Source organism: Tachypleus tridentatus, chromosome 1 (genome assembly GCF_004210375.1).
Source record: "Tachypleus tridentatus isolate NWPU-2018 chromosome 1, ASM421037v1, whole genome shotgun sequence".
NCBI lineage: Eukaryota > Metazoa > Arthropoda > Merostomata > Xiphosura > Limulidae > Tachypleus > Tachypleus tridentatus.
Genome location: NC_134825.1, coordinates 68,289,737 through 68,309,241, shown reverse-complemented (window position 1 = coordinate 68,309,241; position 19,505 = coordinate 68,289,737). Strand labels below are relative to the sequence as shown.

Genomic DNA, 19,505 nt, shown 5'->3' with positions numbered 1-19,505 from the left:
ACATGAATATTTTTTTTGTATTTTTATACTACACATGACAATTATTTTTGTAAAGCAAAATATTCCTCTGATGTAAGCATAGTAAAATATTAAGTTAATTTATGAACTTGTACTGAGCATTTCAAATAGTTTACACATTAAAGTTTTATCTGAAAGAAAAGTCATTTATGTATTTACTGTATTGAACATTCATAATGTTCTTTCATAATGTTCATTCTAATGTCATAGAACTTTAGTTCTATGCTCAACATTTAAAACAAATTAAGTGCTGGTTAATGTAAAGTCTACACAGTTCAGAGGAGTAAACAAACATATCATTCAGCATCATGATTATCACTTACCATTATAATACTGTCACATATCCGAAACCATGTATAATAAATGGTTTATTTGAAGAATGTATTCACTATATCAAATATCTCAAGTAGGAAACTCTTGCAAGCATTCCATAAAATTCAGTACTTGTGTAATTTTGCATACAATAGCTACTGATTTACTAATTGTAAAATTGTACTTATGTAGAAAACAATATTACAAGAAAGAAAATTATTACAAACAAATGTGACAACAAATCTGATTCTTAAACAGAATGCCAACACTGACTCATCCACAGGCACAATGAGTTCAATAATTTAAAAATTGAAAAACTAAAACTAAATCTGATGTATATGACACATGTAATACATCAAACACATAATACCAGAATGAAATCAAACAAAACACAGTTCCTTTAATAACACCACCAAAGATCAAGACGAGATATTAATCAAAGTTACTGCATACAAAAACATGGAATGACGTTAGGGCCAATAGACAGCTGAGTGAATCAGTATAGATCAAACAATTCATATACTGCATAGTTTCAATATGGTTCAGGGCAAGAAAAATGGCATACAATTTGGCAGTGAACACAGGAACTGTAGAGGGGATTCTATGTGCTACAACCAAACTGTAACAAACCATGGCAGAACCTACAGACTCACCTGATTTTTAGTCATCCATATATATATATATGGGAATGGATAGATTGTTTGAAAGATGTTCAGCAAGTAAGGAGCAATATTTTCAATTAGGAGTACCGGCCTTCCTCAAATGACTCAAAGATAGATCACAGTTGGGGATAGTAATTAGCAATGGTGGAAGAGGCTGAACTGTTGATACTGCTATGCTATTCAGAGATATATCCAATTTTTCTTATTGTGCCCACATACAAAGGCTAAGTGGAACATTGGCAGATTTGGTATTATAGAAAAGTGTGGCCCACTGAGGATGAAAAACACAACCCCAAGTAGGATACTGTGGTAAAGAGCGAAGTATTGAAGTATACATAAGAGACAGTTGCAAACAGCAAATATACAGAGGGGGTTCATGGGACTCCACATATACACTTTGGACTGGAGAAATACAAAAGGCCCCAATGCAAAGCCAAAGCCCCTGATGGTGGAAAGGATCCAGCATTTTAAGTGCTGAAGTTCTGGCAGAACCATAAACCATAGACCAATAATCAAGTTTGGATCAGATAAAGGCACAATAAATTTTAATCATGGAGTATCGATCTGCTCCCCTTCGCTTTTCACTTGTTTTTTCTTGGGAGGTCGACATCAATCCACAGGGTAGTGATAATTTTCCTGTCACATGAAGAGTATGACAGTAAATGACTGACTGAGTGCATGAAAATAAGTGTAAGAGCCAGTATTGAAGGGAGACAGGTTGTGATTCAGGAGCATGTGCTCTATAGCACAACCCCTCCCATCAATACCAGAACCACCCCAGAGGGGATTATGCCCATTAAGAACCCCCAAAAGTAAAAAGGAGGTTGGCAGTTGCTCAACAAGAGCATCAAGATCTGAGGGATGATAATTTTTTCCAGGGGTAAGGTAGAGAGAGTAAACAGTGATGGTACGACCCAAGGAGATACGGACAGCTATAGCCTCCAAGGGCGTATTCAATGACAAGGACCAGGTGGGCACATGTTAATCAACCAGCAGTGCTACTCCCCCTATGACCTTATCTTACACATGACCTGTCATTTCAGTATAAGGAGTATTGTAAAATTGTGACTGTATTAGTGGGTTTTAAAAATGTTTCCTGTAAAGAAAGACATTTGGGATGATAAAAGTCAATCAAATCCTTTATGTCATTCTCATTTGATTGAAAACCTCAACAGTTCCATTGGATTAGTGTGGTCATTTTTCTTTATTTTGGAGGAGAATATGGAATGGAGACCTTCTGCTTGCAACCTCACTTTATTTCTTTACTGGATGTGGGTCGGTCACTCTCTAGTGATCCTGCTCTGGAGAGAGTAGGCAGGTTGGTGTTTGTAGGCATATGTTCCAGTGATTGAGTGAACAAATAATTTGTTTAATTTTTGGGGTGTAAAGAGAGGAAGACCCCATGGAAACACCTGGGCTTGAACAAGGTGAAGTTGGGCAATGACTGGAAGATGTGGTAGGGACAGAGATAGAAGTAGATACTGATTCATTAACTTTGTTGATATTGGAGGGAACTAGATTAAGATACACTGTTAAGGATTCTGTAGGAGCCACAGAAAGATCTGTCTGGACTCTTACTGTAGTAATGAAATGGGTAACAGCAGCATAAGTTCAAAATGGAATTGAGAATAGTAATTTCCGAGCCTCTGGGTAAGTAATATTATGAACTATCTTGAAACGTTGTACTTCATTATCTTTTACCCATTTCGGGCAAGAAGTAAAACAGGAAGGATGTGGACCATTACAGTTAACACAATGCTGTTCTAGTTGGCATTCAAAAGCATCACAGTCATTACCAGCACAACGGGCACACGTCAAGGAATCACAACAAGATGTTTTCAAGTGACCAAATCGTTGACAATGAAAATATCTAACAGGGTTAGGAATATAAGGCAGTACCTTACAATTCAGATATCCTGCCTTGATTGTGGTAAGAGGAAGTGATGTTATAAATGTTAATATTAGAACATTTGTCAGCTCTATAATCCTGTCTTTATGAGTAAAAATTCGGTGCACGGCCGTAACACCTTGGCTGGTGAAACCTGCGAGGATCTCCGACTCTGGAATGATCTTGAAATCCCTCTCAACAATAATTCCTCTGGAAGAATTAAAAGTAGAATAAGGAGTAACCTCAATGGGTATATCCCCAATGGCTTTCGACTTCAAGAGGAGTTTGGAATGTTGTGATGAAGCTGTTTCTACTAAAATATCCCCAGACTGTAATTTGTTTACTAATTTATGTGAGCCAGCAAGTCCTTCTAATCCCTTCTGAATAAAAAATGGAGATATCTGCCCTAAGAGTTTTTCATTTAAAGCATGTATAATTAAAATTTGCAGGAGACAGATTCAAGTTGTGAGTTTGACTGTACAGAGTCATCAAAGCATGGTTGTTTGCCAGTAGTCGGATTTTTCTCTATGCTGTCATGCTTGTTTATTTTTTTCATTTGAGTGGTATCCATAATAACAATAAAAAAGAATATTTCGGTGCCCATGACCCCACCCACCATGAAGCACTATGAGGGGATGCACTAAAGTGCCACATAAGGTCATTGCAGCAACCATATCTGATCACCAGCATCAGACATAACGTCCACTACACCTGTTGAGGAAGTCCTACGCTAACACTCAGTTGATCCTGGCCCAAATGGACTAGCCAAATGACCTTGGGAGGCCACCCCAAGACTGCTGGTTAACAGGAATTTAAGGCTAAAGTGGTTTGTTGGAGTTGGACCCTCAACCACCCAGATCCTCTCCTCCCCTTCATGTGTCACTATGCATGGCAAACATGCATATGGATGTTTAGATGCCATAGGAGGTAAACTGGAAGTAGAGAACCTTCTCTGGCAGATCCCCTTACCACGTACAGGAATCCACATCAAGGGGCATTTAATACGAGCAGAGCTAATTAAGGTATAAACATAACATCATATAATATGTGATTTATCAACAGTCTTCATTCTGTACAGCATCAACTAACAAAATGCTTATGTTAGCTGCAAGAGTTGTATTAAAAATAGTTTCACAGAAACTAATAAAACCAAAGAGGATGGAACATTCAGTCTAGAGTTCATGTTAGCAAGAAATCAAAATGTAGCCATCAGTAACTGGATTGAGTTTCCACAGTTACAACTTTTTTAAACCCTCCAAACTGACAAATTATGGTGTTGGTAATGTGAACTACAAAATAATATGTCTTAATAGTAATTTAGTAATGTTAAAATAATTACATATAATGGCTCCATTTTTTGCAAGCTAAAATAGTTAACTTGCAATTTAGGCAGAAGAATAAAGTGTTAGGGCAACTCATAGGCTTTCTAAACTTTTACTTCCTACTTAATTTGCAGTATTAATGAAGTAAAACTACAGTTAGTCTTGGCATGTAATATAACTGACCAGTTTCATTTTCCTAGAAATCAAATTTTAGTTCAGACAAGTGACCATGTTTCCTTTAAGCTTTACACCATATGTATATTACAATAACAATTTACATTTACGGTTACTAATACACATTACACAAGTTACATCTAAAATAAAAACAACCGAGAGATATTCTTGTACACGATCCTATCATATTTGTCAATTCCAGTCTTTCATTTAATAAACACAAGAACAACTATAGATTACTCTCATCAGAAGAAAAACAAACAAAAACACAAGGAGTAAAAAACAAACAAAAAAACTTATAATACAGATTTATGTTGGGACTGTTCAGGAACTGTTTGTGCTGCAAAACTGATTAAAAATAATTAAAAAACCTTTAACAAACTTCAAATCATTTTGTATTTAATCATAATTATAAGCATACATGAAGCTCAAGCTGAATTTGTTGTGATTTTGCAGATAACGTCCAAAATGACATCCCATTCTCTCATAACTCACTATTCAAGCTTCGACTGTACTCACAATAAAGGTTTATAAGTATAGCATAAAAATGTAGCTAATAATTCATATTTTAATGGTATATAAATTTTAAGTTCTTAATATGAAAAGGCAATATTGAAAAGAAAAAAATCTATTATTTCCCCTACTATGAGAATTGTGGCATTTTCTCTCTAGGTATCCCCACCTTCTCTAATTTATTTACCACCCCTCTAAGAAATACAGTTAATATAAATAACTTCTTATGATCTCATCATCATTCAGGCAAAGCGAAATCTGAAATATTATTTAAAATAGAAAATCAGACTCCTCTTCCCATGCCTACTTGTTATATCATATCTTTCAAAAATTGTCAATAGTTTGTTCTGATATCCAATACTATTTACAACCAATAGAATACCAATTACATTACATTGTATTTTGTACAAAGAATTGTCACTATTGTCTCCAGTACTAGCCTGATTCTCTTGAGGAAACACATCAACAACTTAAATGAATTTGTAAAGGATCTTTTCACACAGTTAAAGCCAGAAAAAAACCAACAAAAAGTATTATTAAATGTGCAGTAAAAATAAAAAAAATTCACTTTTTTTCCAGTAGCATGCTTAAAATAAGAAAACATTATCAAAAGTGTGATTTTATTTTTTAGTTTGTGAAACCTTGTAACATATTTGTTATGTCTGTAACATTATTTAGATCACAGCTTTATGCAAGATACAGTAATAAACACCACATGTACAGTTGTGATAACATAGCATAATTGGAACAGATTTTACTAGTTGTAAATGAAGACTTTAAGAATACACACACTTTTAAGTCTTAGTTAACAGAACAGCAGTAATAACTACAGTTACTACTAAGCTGTGTCATTGTGTAATGTTGCAATATAAAAAGCTTCACTAAAGGTAAATCAACAAAGTAAAATGCCCGAGTCTTCCAAGTATAAAACTACATACAGCAAGCATTCATTCAATTCATTAGGTTATTTATACAACCACGTAGTATCCATTCATTCTATAAAACAAACAAAATAATACTATCTCTAAGACTGCCAAACTCACTCAGGCCATACCCACTATTTTCTTTTTTAAATAGTGGCTAAATAAATTAGATTTAATTGCTCAAATAATACCTAAAATATTGTGCAATAAGATTTAGCACCTTTTTCTCAATTTTTGCTCGTTATTCTATTGTGAATATTAAATGTGTTACAATTTCAGGCTATTGGTTAATGCCAAAAAGTAACAGTGTTTCACTGCAAATATTCTGAAATACAAACAAATTAAAGAAAGAAATGTAAATTTTTCTACCTGATCGTTTAATCAACTCCATACAACCTGAAGGTGTACAAGGTAAGAAATATCCCTCGAGTTGTCCGTGAGCAAGTCGGCCAGCATTTTCATCATGAATTCTGAAATTAACTTTTCATTTGAATTTAAACTTTTACCTTTTCTCTTTTCTAATTTGTAACTAATAGCTATCTTTCACTTTTGAGGTAATGATAGTTATTATGTGAGTACTAAAAATGAGAAGTGATATTTAATTTCAAATTTTTTTTAATTTTGTAAGGAACATTATTTGTAATTTTACAATGTATTAACAAGATAAAAATATCTAGGCTAAAAAGCTAATACATTTTAAGGGTAATTTTGGTTTAAATAAGAATTTAATTTTGAGTATTACATAAGTATTTATTTTACATATTTTATGCACTAAACTAAGATATTTTGGGGACTATTATCAAATATATTTGATGTACTGAATGAATGAAGATTACAGCTGACAACAATAAGAATATTTAATTAATCCTAATTTTTTTGACATCTAGAAAACACCACAAATATATATATATCAGGTTGTGGTTTTGCACACAACAAATTTAAATTATTAACTCTAGAATGTCAATGATATGTTAATTTATAATTAAGACATCATAATTACAAAACAATTTAACTAAAATTTGATAAAATCAGCTGCTATTACAGCTTTTCATGCTCTTAAGAGTATATCAGCACAAAAAATGTAATATTTACAGCTTTCTGTCCTTGTTCATCATATGCAACTATAGTATACAAAGTAAAGCCTTTTACTAGTTTACTATAACAATAATTAGGTAAACAACTGAATATGCAATTTTTCTCTTAAATACTAAGTTCATTAATATCTATCTATCTACATATAATAAATTATACTTATCACAATGTTAGGGTCCTAACCATCTATAAGCCATGGCCACAAATTATTATTAAACATTATCTAATGACAATCAGTGGTATACATTTCTTACCCACTCTAAAGTTTTTGCCAGTAATGTTATAACCACTATTCTAATTGATTTCAGCCTTGCAGGTTTTAAAAACTTTGGTGATATACACTTTTTGAGAGAAGTATTCTTGATGATACCAGTTCTGTTGAACTTCAATTAGAAACAAATGAGACAGTACTCCTACTTTAAAAGTTTTTATTGAAAACTACACATAATTGCCACACCATAGAAGACAGATTTCTTATTTTAAATAAAAGGTATTGTAAAATGAATTGAAATACCTTAAAATTTGTTTTTGGATGTAGTTTAATATCTATAAGCATTTCTACTTACCCATCAACATCTTTGTGAGGTGATACTGAATTTGTAATCAGGTTTGAATCTATGGGTTGTTCACTGTCCAAAGGGAGCTAAAATAATCAAGGACCTTTTAATCATTCCACAAACAATTTTTTTTATATTCTCCATATAAAGTCCACATATGCATTTCATACGACAACACATAACCTACTCTGAAGATTTAAGGGAACAAGATTTTATAATTAATATTTTTCTTCAACCAAATGAAGAGAACTGAAGAATACAATTAAAATAATCCATGTTACTGACAACATGCTGCTAGTTAAAACCTGCATGGCATTCAAAGTGGTCAGAGTTAGTTTAAGTTAATCACATGTCAAAAGAAAAACAAAAAAAGATGCTTATTAATGCAGAAAACAGGAGCCCTGCTGCAGATCGTGTTACAAATAAAAATAACTTGGATTTGCTAATTATGAGGTAGAAGCAGCTCATAGGTTAAAACTGACAAAGTTTGTCACTCATCACATCACTGATTACAATGCCAGCTACTATCCAGCAGTCTACAGTGACTCCCACTTCCAATGCTACAAAGACAGCAGCCATTACATAACACAGTTGGCCTGTCAGACAACTGTCTGATATCATATTAGTAACCTCTACATGAAGTAACTGAACAAAGTAAGTCGGAAAGTCAAATCCAGGAGATAAGTTTTTACTTTTGACTATCAGTAGTTTGTTTTCTAATAACCTGTTTATATTCTTACTTACATTTGTTTCTTATTTTTCTGTAACATTAGGAGTAAGTTAACTATCCTCACACAACTGGCTGCACATAGTGAACAACAGATGAAGATGTAGGATGTTGTTGCCTGTAGTATCCATACGTTACTATTTTTTAATTTCTAGTCTTTTCTCACACAAAATGTAAGAATCAATTCTAAACCTAACAGCCAGTGTACTCCCATTGTTTGAAACGTACATTTATAGATACCTCTAGTTTGTATGTATATGTAATATTAAGATGTTTATTTTCGAAATTCAACAACAAAAAAAAAAAAAGTTTACTTATAAGAGATGAGGATCCAACTTGGTGACTGAGTTTAATACCACAATCAGAGTTGTAAGGAAAAGTTTTTAATCAATTAAAGTAATTGTTGTTAACCCTAGAATGCTGACATGAGGCCACTAATAAACCATGCAATTTGCACCTGTACAGTAGACTAACCACAATGGCACTGCAGAGTTAATTGCAAGTTAGCTGAAGATGGTATGCTCCTATGGGCTGAAATGTTGAGGTTTAAAAACACTGCCACCGTAAAGCTGATTAAAATATTATTTCTGATTGTTTACTGAATAGAATCTTTCTTTGATTTACATTTTATTAACACAAACAACAACAACAACAACAAAACAAACATGGGGTGTGTGTGTGTGTGTGTGTGTATGCAAGTAAAATGCAAGAAATACTCAGTGTTCCATTACTCCTTTAATTCAATTCACAAAACTCTGTAACTAGTTACAATAATGGTGCTTCATGCAAATTGAAATTTTGATATTTCAATAATATATTTTATGACCAGTACTTCATTCGGTTTAGTGCTTCACTAAATATTTTATGTAAATTTGTTAAATGATGTCACTATAGCATTTGATAATAAATATAACTACAATAAAATTTATGATTTTAGTCATGATGGAATAACTATTTTTAAGTGTTGGAAGCTTATGTAAATAGAAATGTTTTGTCTTGTCAATTATCTTCATTTCTTTACAATTTCCTTAGAGATTCTTCAGGTATAAAACTGTTAACCAATTTATATCATCTGATAACTATAACTTTATCTTAGAAAGTTTGAAAACCATTAGGGAATGAATTAGAATAAAACTAGAAAGCCTATTCATATAACATAGTAATTCTGTGTTAATAGCACTGTTTAACTTCTCAATACTAGCTGCTAAAATGTTTTACTTTTATGATGATGATATGATATGCATAAACTTTTTAAAACTAGCTGTGTAACACTGTAACTAAAGTTTCAGCATTTAATGTACAAAAGAAGACTTCCATTAATAACAGTATTTTGGATTGATTAAAATTGACCACATAGTACTAAAATAACTTATATTAGTGAAACAAAGTTAACACAACATTAATATATTTTGCAATTTAAATGCTTTAATTATTATAGCTTTTCCTCATAAAGTTTAAAACCCAATAGGGAATAAGTAATAGAAAAACTAAATGTCCAAATCAGATATTTGTTTTATTGTGGTGACAACACTATTCAAGTTTCCAAGTGGGGGAAGAGGCTAATTCACTTCTTACTAAACAAGATTTCTAAACCAAAAAGTTAGGATAGTCTAGCCCTTAACTTCAAAGTGGTTCTTTTTCTTGGCAGTGTGATATTTCCATCTTTAAGCATTAACTATTGGACAAAAAAGCTTTGGAAATAATTTGCGATGACAAGAAACCCACTTGAATTAAAAATGTATTCTCAAGACAAGTTTAAACAAAACACTGTTAATCTGAGGGTGACCTAAGAAGGTTGAAACGTTGTTCTGAACTTTATTTTAATTAAAATGTTAATAGCCATACCAACCATTTTGGAAATACAGCTTTGGAAATAGTGTACTTGACTTTGTTATCCAACTCACTTGCTTTTAAAAAAGGAAAGTCTGCTTTCAAAGTATCTGAAAAAACAAACCTTTTCTTCAGCATGTTGACATTAAGATATGTTTATTATTAAAAATGCTTAGCCAATCTTGGAGAACAGTCCCCGAGATTTAACCACCTACCACACATTCACTAAATGCTGCTAGTCTCCTACAATACTACTAGCTGAAACAACTGCACAGACCCTGGTTTCTCACCAGACACAGTTGGACTATTTGAGAGAGTTTGGAAGCAGGATAATAAAAGTTACAATAATGAACATCTCGTATAAACCTATTATGGTTATTATAACAATTATTGGGCTCATTTGAGAGTGTAGTTATCTTCATTCTTTACTATGTCACTGCTTTTTTTTTAGGCTTGCATCTTTGTACTAAGGACTGGATAAGTACACCAATTTCAACCATTGTTCACTTGTTAATAAACCCAAAATCATAAGTTATATTTTGTTTGTGTTGGTATTTTGTAGAACGTTGAGATATTAAGTAGTTTTTAAGAGACAAGAACATTTTTCTAGTATTTTGTTCCTTGAACACTTTTTTATTGCACAGCAGTGTTAAATACACAAGAAACTATAAAATATGAAGTTAAATAAATAATCTTGACTGTTCATTTAATTATACAATTGAATATTATCTTAGTAAGCAACTCAATACTATTTGTATAAATCTTCTCATTTACTTTGCTCAAGATTAAGGAAACCACTTTTCCTGGAGGCAATTAACTTAATTCTAAGAAACAATAATTTTATTTTTGAGGGAAATTATTCCCATCAAAAGAAAGAAACAGACATATGTAAGGGTTCTACATATGCCAACTTAAATATAATTTTTAAAATAAACATCTATAGTAGAGTCAAGGAATTTTCTTGGTCTAAATTATTATGAATAAACCCCCAAACACTTGTGATAAATATATGTTTCATGGAAGAAAAATCTAACTTAATTATTTTGTTAATATTTGAAATAAATTACCTCCAGATTTTAAGTTTATAATGGAAAAATAAGACTGACTTCCTGAGTTTAGCTGTAAACATTACATTACATACAAATAGTGAAGTGGAAACATGTATTCTATGAAATAATTAACTCACAGTCTTATGCAGGATTTCAAAACCAATTACCCATGACATATGAAACGAACAATTTATTAACCTTGCTAGAATAATAATTTAAATAGTAAGAAATGATTAAAAGAATTAAAACAATTTTAATAAAGTGGCACTACTTGTAGAGTTTAATAAAAAAAAACAAAAAAAACTAGTTTCTGAGAAAAGTACAGGGTGTTCGGAAAGTCACTGTGCACTTATATATTTATTAACAGACATGTTTCAATATAGAATACAGGTGGTAAATATGAATGACAATTATAAACAATGTTGAAAGTGATCCCTGTTGGCATCAATACAGGCCTGGATCCTTCTTATTTTGTTTCTAAACACCGCTGTCAGTTGCTGGCTTGAAATAGACTGAATAAAATATTATTTCAAAACTGCACAGTGACTTTCCGAACACCCTGTATTTACTCCTAATAATTATAGAAACAAGATAATATTACCAATATTGAGAATTTTTCATAGTAGTTCACATGCTAACACCACAAGTACCAGGAAGCAATAACAATTTATTCTGTAAATTGAAAGACATTTTAGCAAATACTAATAGTAACTAAGTATTAGCCAAAGAATGTTAAGTATTTATGTGGAAGTGCAAGACAAAGTGTGAATCAAGGGGTACAAACTCATAACAATAGATGTCAGTTACGTTGTGAGCCACTATTACAAAACTTCTGTTTTCAGTCCTAAACTTGTATTTATATGTATTTACATAAAATAAGAGATGAATATGTGAATTAAATAAAGTTTAATATGGTAAATATTTTTTTAAGATAGTATGCTTTGTTCATTAGATGTATAGTAGTTTTTACATCACTTCTTAATAACATTTTTGGAAATTTAAATGAATAGATAAAATTATAGACATATTTGATGAAGCATTGTTGGGTTTTTTTTTTTTTTTATGTTTAATTTTAATTCTGTAATGAACTGAAAAGCAGTTACAGGATTTTGTGAAAGCATACAAAAGATTTCAACATAAAATCAGTCCATTATTGGCAAATTGTAGTTCAAGCAAAATATTTTATAAAAAGTTGAAATATAAATACTATCTATTAAACTAAATATTCTCTGATTGGTACATAGATTTAATATCTATCATTATTAGCTCAAAGATATCACAATGTACCAGATATGCTCACATATTATTCTACAGGGATGTGAGGAATTGTCTTCTAACCACACTTACCTGCACTATAATTCCATGAATGGATGGATTTCCATTGAGTTTCTGAACTTCTGAAATAAGCTACAAAAAATTGGTTTATTAATTTGCATTAAACCATTGACATTAATAAAATAAACTGAAATATATACAAGTATGCAAGTTTCAATTATGTAAAAACTAACAAGTTAATTGTCATACAAAAATAATTTTTCTCCAGATATCACTGAAAGACCTTACTTATTTTTCTAGAATCAACATAATTTGACTGATAGTGATAGGTATTTCAAAAAGAACAGATACACAGACTGGCTACATATGAGTTTAATTTACAGAAGGCTACTATGTAAAAAAGCAGTTTTCAAGTTAACAATTTTAAGCCAGAAAATTATCGATTTCAAAATATTTCACAGTAATGCAAATTAGAGAGAGTAGTTTAAGAAAATTGAATTTTCTTAGAACTTTAAACTAACACTAATTTTAATGGTTGAATTGTGTATAAAAAAAGTCTGGAGAAAACAATAAAACATCACAAAAATATTTCTGTGATTTGTAACACTTAGAAATCTGACATTTCTTTGAGTGTTACTCAAATTCCCTGCAACACTACATGTGCTAACTGCAAATCTTTTTATGCAATGTTAATATCTGTAAATTCTAAGTGAAATTTTTTCCTGTATTCAATTCCTTTTGCTAAACTTAAAAGCTCTAATATAATTTTTTCAATATCATTCTCTTGTTCTTTATTCTTTCATATCTTCTGTAAGTAATATTTCTAAATTTGCTGATGATACAAAGTTATGAAAAACTGACTGTATTTAAATATTTCTTTTACTGGGATGAATATTGGTCTTGCTGACAATGTTGGAATATGAAAAGAAGAGTTAAAATACTGATAAAAGTTAAAGGTTGTACAGCAGATCTTTTCAAAACTATACATAACAAAAGCATTGGCTATAATTACTTAAGAATGATAATATCTAGTAAAAATGTATATTAGCTAACTTTTTGACTTACCTAAGCCTAATTATACAAACAACTATCTAATTTTAAGAGTTTCGTGTTGCAATTTTGCACATGCTGCCATGTGATGCAGTGTTTTTATTGTTATTGTCATCAGTGCATCTACATGTTTGCTTGTCAGCCTTTTCCTGCAAGTATAATGTGATTTGAAATCTCTCTTGCAGGCTACATTGCTTACGCAATAGACAAAGTTAGTCAAAGTATCAAACTCAAGATAATCCTTTGAATAACTCAAAATTTGGGTCAACAAATTTAGCAATTACAGCATCACAAGAATACCCTACAAACATGATGCATTTATTGGAGGGTAGTTTCAAACACTGAATATTTCCTTAGCTGTTATAAGGTTCACGTCAGTGCACAGAAATCTTTAATTCCCAATGTTTAGGAGTTGTCGAATTAAAGCCCTTTTAATATGTAAAAGGTTATTATTCTTGAATATCACTTCTCCCTGCCACTAAATCTGTCAAATTCTGTCTTGTCCCCATGCATGTATACTTTCATTGCTGAAAGCACAGCATTTGTTTCTTGAAATGCTTTATTTTACAGTCAATAATTAGTAGTATGTCAAGAAAGCATGTGCATAATTCCATTGAAACAATACATTAAAAATCTCCCATAAAAGACCCTCTGCTGTTGAACTGTTCTTAACAGCTTCCTTGAACATTTGTAGCTTAGATAAAATTGAGACATCCAACTGAGCAAACTCTATCAAGCTGAGAAGACGTGTATCATCAAAAGCTTTAAACAAATATTTAATCTTTCATAACTACAATTCTACAAACCCCGTAAACTGAACTTAATATTCTATGAAACTGAGGAACTATTTCAAACCTTTAGTCATGTTTAATGTTATAAGGGCTACTCTAAACACTAAGCTGCAGCAATGACATAATCTAGTGTGATATCACCCAACTTATCTTCTCAAACCTGAATGGAAGCTATAAGCATCCAGGCTGAAAAAATCCTGATTACTCATTAGACATTGGCTCCAAATATCCAGCAGGAAGAGTTTTGAAGCTATTTACTGAAAAATGTTTCATGTGATTACCACAAATGCTGAAATTCATAATTAATAAAATAGAAATGTTTTAAGGTATGGTGATAATTATTAACATATCATGAATCTAACTCTGGCAGAATGTGCCAAAAATTGAGTTAAGAAAAAAAAAGTTAAATTTTTTTATATGATGCTTGGTTAGGTCTGATATGTAACAGTTTAACTTGAATGACAAAATGCTTAGTATATGATAGATGAAATAAGAACAGGTAACCAAAATCTAGCACCTGTTTTGGAAACATACAAGAAAAATGCCTCAGGTAGCAAAACAAGTATTTCATGATTAAGAAAACTCACAAGAATTAACTTTTATAATATAAAGCATAATCACTGGTAACATTATATACCCAGAGTACTGAAATTTTAAAAGGGTTTACTTTGTGAGAGGATACTGTTGTTGTTGAAGAAAGAGGATTTAGTACAACTATTGACAAAATCCTCAAACCTTAAATCGAATGTTTAGATATGATGAAATGAGGAAGCAGAACGTTTGGTTCTATTTATAAAAATTTTAAACTTAAGAGCAACAAGTTGTTGTATCCTTTTAAAAGATGCTGGTGAGACCTCATTTGGACAAATGTTAGAAATTTTATCCTCTTATTATAAGAGGAAGTACATGGTTTGAAAAACTGGAGTTAGTAACAGAGGTCCAAAGATTTGACCCATCATATTTTCAATGGATCATAAAAAGACTTAGAAGTTCCTTGATTCCTAGTTATAAGAGTTTAGATAATTTGCCTATGGAGGCTCTGCTTTAATAACAAAAAGTTACCTTAAAGTTAGGAATATAAACTTGAATAATAGAGGTACATGTAATAATTATAAGTGTTGGAAGTTTCCATCATGACCTGTTCTTTAGCAAAATTATTTTTTGTTAGAGCAATAAGCTTGTGGAAATGTTGAAATTCTATTGAACAGATAAATGGATAAAGCTAAAAACAGTTATAGTTTTGAAGCTTTATACTTTTGGTTTTGTATAGGGTGTGACAAATATTATCTTGATGGGCTTGTCACTTTGAATTGTCTTAACATTCTAATGAGTGTTCCTATAACAATTTATTTAATCATTTGTTTGTAATATGCTTCCATTGTTCTATACTTAGTTTTATTATCTTCTGATGTTTTCTTAAATCACATTTAATGAAATGTGATTTTCAAAAAAATAAAAATAAATAGTGCCAATTATACAGTTAATTTGAAACTTATTGGTACTATAAACAAGTGCAAGTTGATTATACATGTACTTTCAAGAAAAAAGGCATATATACTGAAGTAAAACAAGTATGATATTAACAATATCTGTAGACAAAACCAGAGCTGACCTCTATACAAATTTTTAATGGAAAGAGTTCATATCACTATGTGACTTACTGTTTTATCACTTCTCACTTGATGAGGAAAGTTGGAAGGTGTTAAAGGTCAAGAGGTAACAACAGTAGTAATAATGTACATCTGCATAAATGGAACATTTGAAAATTTAAACAATTATCTATGGTGTTTGAAAATTTGTTTATGTCATGTATACGATGAACATGAAATTAAATATTTGAATATTAAAGAACAGTTACAAGTACAATGGTCTTCATGAATTGCTTTGTGCATGTTGTTAAAGAAATACCAAATGACCTTATATACAAGTAGAAAAGTACATCAGGAATTTTAAGTTGTGTACAAACTGTCTAATAAAAAGCCTGTAAAAAATTGGTGACTTGTATAATCCAAAAGATCCATTAAACTCTAAAGATTAAGAAATAAAAAACAAACAAAAAATCCATGATTACCAAGCTGGTATTATTCCTATTCTATAAACTCTAAATATTCAACATTGCTAACCTCCCCTTGGCTGATTGAACGAGGAAAATTTACATGAGTTGCTTCAACACCAACATCAGCAGCTGCCTGTATTTTCATTCGAATGTAAACATTTGAGTCTTCTCGGCCTCCTACCTATTAGGGAAAAGTTCAAAGAATATTTAATATAAATTATTAGTTTTTACAAAACTATGCATTCCATAGTTAAATATCAGATTTAACTGTTAACTGTATTGGTTTATTTTTCTAGACAAAAATCACCAGAAAGATAAAATCATAGTCCTTTATAAGTGTATGCAACTTTAAACTCCAATATTAAAATACTCAATTCAACTTACCACTTGAAATTTCCAACAGCAAAAACATACAGTCATGGAATATATCTTGATATCATGATATGTTTACCAAAATTTAGAAAAGTTTAGTCTTATGTGCACTGTACTGCATTTTAGATTTATACACACAAACACACATTTATTTTATACACCATGTCATTACCTCACAAAATTTCAAAAAAACAACAAACAATAGTAAGTCAAACATAAAAGAACAAGATAAATGAAAATAATGAACAATTTGCTTTTAACCCTATATTTATTTTTTAAGTTCTTGCATGTTACTTTTTGCTTTAGCATACTCAGCAAGGAAGGGAACCTTTTTTTTTCATATATGGCGAACATTTCTGAAGCACTGTAACAAAACAATTATTTCAACATTTTTTATAATAAAACATTGAATTTTTTTGAGGATGTACATATTAAAAAATGAACCAAGAGAAACAGGAAAGGAAAAAAATGTTTAATTGTTAGAACACAAGTTTTGGAAATCTTAACAACAAAGCCCTTGCTAACGCTAAAAAGCATATTAACATCACAACTTAATGTTCAATGTCATGAACTGCTCGTTTGTTTGGGGTTCAGCACAAAGTTACACAATGAGCTATCCGTGTTCTGCTCATTACAGGTATCAAAATCTGGTTTCTGCCATTGTAATTCTGCAAACATAACGCGGTGCCACTGGGGGCTCAATTTCATGAAACTTTAACTTTACCACTGAGCAAAAAAACAGCTATTTATTTACCCAAATATAGCATTTAATTCTTTTTTAGTTTTTATTGGTAACTATAAAAATAAAGCATTGCACAAGATTGGGTAATATTAGGCATGTGATGTCCTTGTATGTCTGGAGTCACATGCACATTTTTCACTTTTGTTGAAAATGTTTGGTTATAATTTATTACCATGCAAATATCCAAGATGTTTTCATAATTCAAATAAATAAATATATCATACAGAAAATAATCATGAAGTCTGTATCCTAAAGGATGTAGTTGAATGTGTGAAACCTAATGTCCTGGTGGTAAATGCTCAAATTATAGGCTGATTTAATAAAAACAATGAATATTTGGTTATGGTGACAGGGAATGAAACTTTTTTGGGGTGAGGCTCACCCTGTGGTATCATACAGTAGAGATGCATTAGATATAGAATTGTTGCTGTAACATGTACCAATTACATTTGGAGAAACTTCTCATTATGACAGCTTTACAAAACACAGAATTGGACAATATTACTTTACCTGTACAATAACAAGCTTTGGTTTGAAATCTGGAAATTTCTGTTTAATTTCTTTCACTTCATTTGTCAGTTGGTTTTGAATTTCTCTATTATAAAAATAATCAGTCAATTTCTAGTACATTCTCAATAAAAAAAACAACAACTTTACAAATATTAATCAGTTCTTACATATAACACAAGTGTGTGTGTATATATATATATATATCAGCTACATCTTCCACACTACAAATAACAGGAATATTTTCACCACAATAACAAACCTGTAACAAAGCTTCCAAAAAAGTTATATTCAAATCTCATACTATTTATATAACTTATCAGTCTTTAAGTACACAAACTAATAACTGACAGTAGATTGTTTAAATCACTATAAGCTACAACCCACTTCAGTTATTGCTCATATGAAACAGAGAAGCTCAATAGTAAGGAAAGACTGAAACCAAGGAGACTTAGCAATACTATAAATGTCTTTGAATGAGAGATCTAAAATATGAAGCACTTAAATCATAAACTTTGGAAGAGAATTACAAAGGTAATGAAAAATAAATATGACAATATCCTAGCTAACTACTAACTAGCATAGGGAAGATTTAAAATTTATTTCACATAATTTTTAATTATTTTTATCTAAGCATCTTACAATAAAATTTAGAAGAGAAATTATAATTCTGTTAATAAAACTAATTGCCTTTTTAACAGATTAAACATTTCTTGCTATCTCACACAAAAATCTGACAAATTCTTTTTATTACTATCAAAATCTAAATATATTTTAGTTTGAGTCAACCAGACCATGTATAGAATTTTACGTCTGAAAGGAACTCGAATGATATTTCCTAAACTCTCCTGCAAACTTTGTAAAATATACTTTGTGTTTGAGGAATATAATTATATGCATAAACTCAAAAAATAAAAGATTTACAGAATTTATAAACTGCAAGTACTACATCAGTAATAAAGTATTAATAACACTAATAGTGTTACTTGTACTAACGTATAGTAATAATATTAATGAAAGTAATACACACTGTCGGACTACTAAAAGTTAAAACTTGAAGTAGAATAGTACTATTAATAATATTCAACTGTTTAAATGATATATACTTACCGAGCTATTTCTTTTCCGGATAAAATTTTTGCTAGACCTTCTCCAGACATTCTCAACTAGTTTTAAAATTTATCTCAAAACTTTTAACAGAAAATCACGCTTCTTCGTTCTTTCACACAACCTAGGTCAAAGTCTTACATACAATACTTTGTAAACATTACCACCACTATTCACATGACGATGCTTGAGATTTTATGATGTTCACGTAAGATGGCGCTAAATAGAATAAATTTATATAAAAAAAACAAGATATAATCATGTTTATATATCACAAGTGTTTTTCGTATAGCAAAGCCACAAAGGGCTATCTGCTCAGCCCACCGAGGGGAATCGAACCCCTGATTTTAGCGTTGTAAATCCGAAGACATGCCGCTGTACTAGCGGGGGGCTTTATATATCACAAAAAATCAGAAGTTATAATTGACAACAAGCTATAAGCTGACTGATAGTTAAATATTTGTTTCTTTTCTGTTCTTACAAATGAGGATGTAGCTATATTGCAGACTCGTGAGCATTCTAGAGGAAATGTCAGAAA

General features: G+C 30.9%; 1 protein-coding gene across 1 annotated transcript in view; it reads right to left on the bottom strand.

The window, feature by feature from the left end:
• LOC143251192 (C-1-tetrahydrofolate synthase, cytoplasmic-like) overlaps positions 1-19,164 on the bottom strand; it is a 55,303-nt gene extending 36,139 nt beyond the window's left edge. The window contains 6 exon segments of the mRNA XM_076502611.1: positions 6,182-6,282; positions 7,471-7,547; positions 12,415-12,474; positions 16,307-16,420; positions 17,864-17,948; positions 18,971-19,164. Of these exon segments, the coding sequence (XP_076358726.1) occupies positions 6,182-6,282; positions 7,471-7,547; positions 12,415-12,474; positions 16,307-16,420; positions 17,864-17,948; positions 18,971-19,020 (487 nt within the window). The 5' untranslated portion in view covers positions 19,021-19,164.
• Between the last annotated feature and the right edge of the window lie 341 nt (positions 19,165-19,505).